Source organism: Naumovozyma dairenensis, chromosome 2, assembly GCF_000227115.2.
Source record: "Naumovozyma dairenensis CBS 421 chromosome 2, complete genome".
NCBI lineage: Eukaryota > Fungi > Ascomycota > Saccharomycetes > Saccharomycetales > Saccharomycetaceae > Naumovozyma > Naumovozyma dairenensis.
The window spans coordinates 264,536-269,863 of NC_016480.1; the positions used below are offsets into that span (position 1 = coordinate 264,536).

Sequence of the window (5,328 nt, forward strand, 5' to 3'; positions counted from 1 at the left end):
TTGTTTCATATCTGAAACATTCTATGACGTTTCATAATGTTCTATCATTCCATGTCATTCCATGACATTCCATGATGTTCTCCCATGACGTCATTACTTCTTAATCTTTCTTCTTGGAGCATGTGGTCTGAACCGAAGTCTATTGGACGATGTCCGGTTAATGGGAGTTGAGACTTGGTTCGTGGATGCTAGATTATTCATTGAGTTCCTTGTACCTATTTCCTGTATTACATCTTCCCCCTCTATCTTGGAATGTTTCCATAACTGAATAAAGTTACCAATGAGTGCTTTTCTTTTTGAACCGGGTATTTTGTTAAATAATCGTTCTGGAACGTCTACCGTTAATCTTGGGTCAACTTCTGCCATTTGACAATACAGGGTTGATTTATCTTGTGAGTATCCTACAACGGCTGTAATTTCATCAATTCGTTTTTCTAGTTCCATATCAGTTAATGGTTTATTCTTAGGGTATTGTCTTTCTCGAGGTTTAAATTCTTTTAGCCATTCTATATTAATTGTTCTATGAAGTTTCCTAACAGATGGTAAGTCTAGTTCGTAAGCATTATTATTAATTTTCTTGACAACTTTGAACGGACCAACGTATAATGGTTGAATTTTCATGTATTTACCAGCAGAAAAATAAGCATCGCGATGTAATAATACAAAATCACCAATCTTAAACTGTATATCCTTCCTCCCCTTATTTTTGAATGTTTCGTTCGTAATAGCAGCTTCTTTTAGCCTTTACTTAGTTACTTCTGTAATGGCTGCCAATGTCTTTGTAAGTTCGAGCATAGTTTCTGATTGAGCAGTGGATTCATGTTGAGTATCAATCGTGGGGTTGTTTGGGAGGAATCCTAAATCAATTTCAAAGGGTGATGCCTTTAATGATGTGTGTGGCGTAGCATTATAGCAAAATTCAACTTGAGGTAATAACCTGTCCCAGGTACCATAGTAAGTAGAGCAGTAAGAGCGTAATAACCGATTCAATGTTTGAATAACTCGTTCTGATTGACCATCAGTAGCAGGGTGATTGCTACTAGACATAGCTTAATTTAATTCCTAACCGGCTGGTGAGTTCCTGATAAGCCTTGTTCAACAAACCTAATGTCTCTATCCGAGGTAATGATTTGAGGGAACCCATGATAGCAAGAAACATACCGAAATAGCAGATCAATAACACCTCTAGCACCAATACACTTATTACATGGCACAAAATGAGCACGTTTCGAAAATCTATCAACGACAACCATAATCATATCTTTTTGAGTGAAAGTAGTAGGTAAACCAGTGAGGAAATCGATAGTAATGTGTGACCACCGACTGTTGGGGATAGGTAATGTAGTTAATAGACCTTGATTTTTTCGACGATGTTGTTTCATTAATTGACAATTGGTACATGAGTTAACATATTTTTCTATTGAAGCATAAAGGCTCGGCCAGTAGTAACTAGAAGCAATCTTATGGAATGTAGTATTGACACCGTAATGACCACCAAATAAATTATTATCATGAAATTCTTTTAATATAGTGTATCTTTGACTTTGTGGGACACAGAGTTTGGAGTCATAATATAATCTACCATTATCATCTAAAGTATAATTCTTTCTGAATTGCTGGGAGTAGTTCCATTTTTTACAATATTTCATGAATAATGACCAGTCTTGAATATCTTGTTGTGTTGGGTTTAATTTATCCATACCTTTCAAAAGAGCCGCACACCAGGGATCTGTTTTGTATTCATTTAACCAATGATCTATATCGATAGTGTATATTTCTAAATTATTAGTTTCCGCAACATTTCTTGACAAGGGATCAGCGACAACATTCAAAGTACCTTTGAGGTATTCCAATGTAAAATCATATTCGGCTAAGTTCATCTAACCACGTAGCTAATCTTCTTGATGGTTCTTTCTTATTCTTAATGGATAGCAGTGAAATATGATCAGTTCTTAGCACAAAATGATGACCATGGAGTAAGTACTTGAAATGACGGAGAGCTTTGATAATAGCCAATAATTCTAATTCACCAGGTGGATAGTTACGTTCTGTTTTACTTGTACTACAACTAAAGTAACTAACAATACCAACGACTTTTTTGTTTTCAATCTTTTCTAACACACCTCCGAGACCAACCATACTTGCATCTGTAGTTAACCGATATTCTTTACCAACAACAAACGGAGTTAAGAGTGGAGGATTCATTAAAGCATCTTTTAGTTTCCTGATGCTCTGTTCTTGTTCTTGCGACCAATCAGCCTTCTTGGCTGTAAATTCGATTAACGAGCGACATAGCTTACTACATTCGGGAATAAATCTGCGATAGAAGTTACACATTCCTAAGAATCGTTGTACCGACTTAACCTCTGGTTTAACAACCATGCGTTCAATTGCTGTACATTTATCCTGTAAGGGAACGATTCCTTGAGCACCTACCCTGTGACCTAAGAACTCTACCGATGACTGAGCAAAGTAACATTTCTTCTTCTTTGCTATAAGTTTGTATTGTTGTAACTTGTTGAGGACTAATTCTACATGTTTCCAATGTTCAGTTAAATTATTACTGAAAATTAAAATATCATCCAAATAAACCACAACGAAGTCTAATTCCCGGAATATGTCTGTCATAAAACGAGCAAATGTGCTAGGTGCATTAACCAAACCAAAAGGCATAACCTTATATTGGTATTAACCAAACGGAGTACAAAAGCCGTTAATTCTTCATCTGTCTTTCTCATAGGGATTTGGTGATAACCACTATGTAAATCCAATGTAGTAAAATATTTAGCTTGACCAATCTTTGTAGAACAGTATTTCTAATCTAGGTAGGGAAATGGGCCTTTAACGTCACCTTATTGAGGGCTCGGGTAATCTACACCATAACCGGTACGAGCCATCTTTCTTCTTTACTAATACAATAGGCGACGAGTATGGGGATTTAGATGGAGTTATGAAGCCATTATCTAATAATTCGTTAACCCAGATTCGATGTTACTTTCTCTAATTTGGGTGATAGTCTATATGGTTGTTGTCTTGGTGGTCTTTCCCCTTCTTTTATATCAATCTCATGTTCAACAATTTCCTCTCTATCTGTGTCTAATTTGCCTAATTCGTTCTTAACCGTATCCTTAAATTTCTCTTGTAGTCTTCGGGGTAATGTCGAAAATGAGTCTTTTTCTATAACTTTCTCGCGCGTGTTCTCTATGTCAATAATGAAAATTTCTTCTATCTCTGTACCATAATAATCTTCAATGGTACCCTCACGTATAAAATCACATTCAATGTTACTGACTGGAGAGGATAATAATTCAGGATGGAGTTCTAGGATCGGATTACCCATAATGAGTTTGTCAGGGACCTTATCGTTAACGTAAGCAGCAATATCATACCAATGACCGTGCACCTGCACTGAAATAACCACAGCAGTTTGACAATATGTATGTTGATCCTTCACCACACCCCGAATTCGTAACGGTGGAGCCTTACATTTAACCAATGACAGTTTCTTCACCAAGTTATCGGAAATAACTGATGTTGACGCACCTGTATCCAATAAAACAGTGATACTTTGACCATTCTTAACCAGACAGTCGAACTCCTTCCTCTTCCCAACGATGGGATCCGTAACTAACGGGTATAACTCATTTTCTAACATTGCACTAGATTCACTATCTTCACCAGATGGACTGTCTTCACCAGACGGAATGTCTTCACCAGACGGAATGTCTTGACCCGACGGAATGTCTTGACCCGACGGAATGTCTTGACCCGACGGAATGTCTTCACCAGACGGAATGTCTTCACCAGACTTACTACGGTATGATTTAATATTGAGGATTGCTCGCCTCCTTGCATTGAGCTTTTGTGTGACCAGGCTTACCGCAATTTAAACAGAACCCATTGGCTAAGCAAACTTCTCTGAACTTATTTCTCCAGTTGTTACTTTGGTCACCTTTTTTGTTGGCATTAAAGTTACGGCCTCGTTTATTGAATGACCTCTTTGGATGGGAGGTTCTTACAAAGTCGATTTCCATGGGGTCAGAACCTGCATTATTGTTAGCAACTGATGCTGGAGTACTGAAATCAATGGCCCAAGGTTTAGTACCCGGAGCAGACGTAGTAAGTGCAGTACTTCTCATGGCAATTTCGGTTGCATCGAACAGTGACATCGGATTATGCAAACGCAGATCCTTTCTCAATTCAGGCTTTAGTCCACCAATGTATTTGTTCAAATACGCTTCGTCGCTAAAGTAATTAGGTGGTAACAAAGTTCTCATTTCATTGAACTTTTGCGTATATTCTTCGACGGAACCAGTTTGGCGCAACCCATCCAGATCTAATGATAATTGGAATGAATCGATGTAAATGGCAAAGTGAGCCTTGAATGCTGTGACAAAGGTGGCATACGAACATATTTTTCATACTCATGAGAGTTGACGTAATCAACGAACCATGTAGCAGCTTCACCATCTAATCTTTGAGCCAAGATGAAAATTTGTTGTGTTTCGTTGGTGATACCTTTGGCCCAGCAGTGAATTTGAACAGTGTGTAAGAAGTGCTCGATGGTATAAGCATCCGCCATACCCTTGAATGTTTTAATCTTATTTTCTTCAGACATCTTAATTTAATTATGACTTAACCAGTTCTTAGTAATATCTTTTTTAACCAAAAGTAATGTAAGCTTTTAACCAAAGCGGCGCTACCAGTTTTAATGTGGAATTATCCTTGTTTTCTTTTAAATCCTATTATAAAAGTATATCTAACTATTGTACAAAAGATCTTGTCAAACGTGTAAGATCTGTCCTTTATATACGTTTGGAAACATTAACAGTTTCCATGATTTCTCGATGGAAACCCTAGAATAATCTATCGTCATCTTGTTTCATATCTGAAACATTCTATGACGTTTCATAATGTTCTATCATTCCATGTCATTCCATGACATTCCATGATGTTCTCCCATGACGTCATTACTTCTTAATCTTTCTTCTTGGAGCATGTGGTCTGAACCGAAGTCTATTGGACGATGTCCGGTTAATGGGAGTTGAGACTTGGTTCGTGGATGCTAGATTATTCATTGAGTTCCTTGTACCTATTTCCTGTATTACATATTTTTTGTAAGGAAATGTCGTTGAAAAGCAACGAAGCAACTGTATATTAAAGTATTATTGATTATTACATATTATTTGCGCTCGGAAGCAGCGTTTCCAGTTAATCCTGTTATATTATAATTGTAAGATTCCATTGTAGATTAAGATTAGTGCTAAATATAAGGTATAATAAGAGTAATTTAATATCCTCGTTTTAATGTATGTAAAAGAGTTCGGT

At 37.0% G+C, this 5,328-nt stretch overlaps 1 protein-coding gene across 1 annotated transcript; it reads right to left on the minus strand.

Moving 5' to 3' along the window:
• Positions 1-3,824: 3,824 nt before the first annotated feature.
• Positions 3,825-4,277, minus strand: NDAI0B01140 (uncharacterized protein; the record flags this gene model as incomplete). Its single annotated transcript, XM_003668343.1, has 1 exon — positions 3,825-4,277. One exon carries the CDS (start codon positions 4,275-4,277, stop codon positions 3,825-3,827), a length of 453 nt encoding a protein of 150 aa, XP_003668391.1.
• Positions 4,278-5,328: the final 1,051 nt, after the last annotated feature.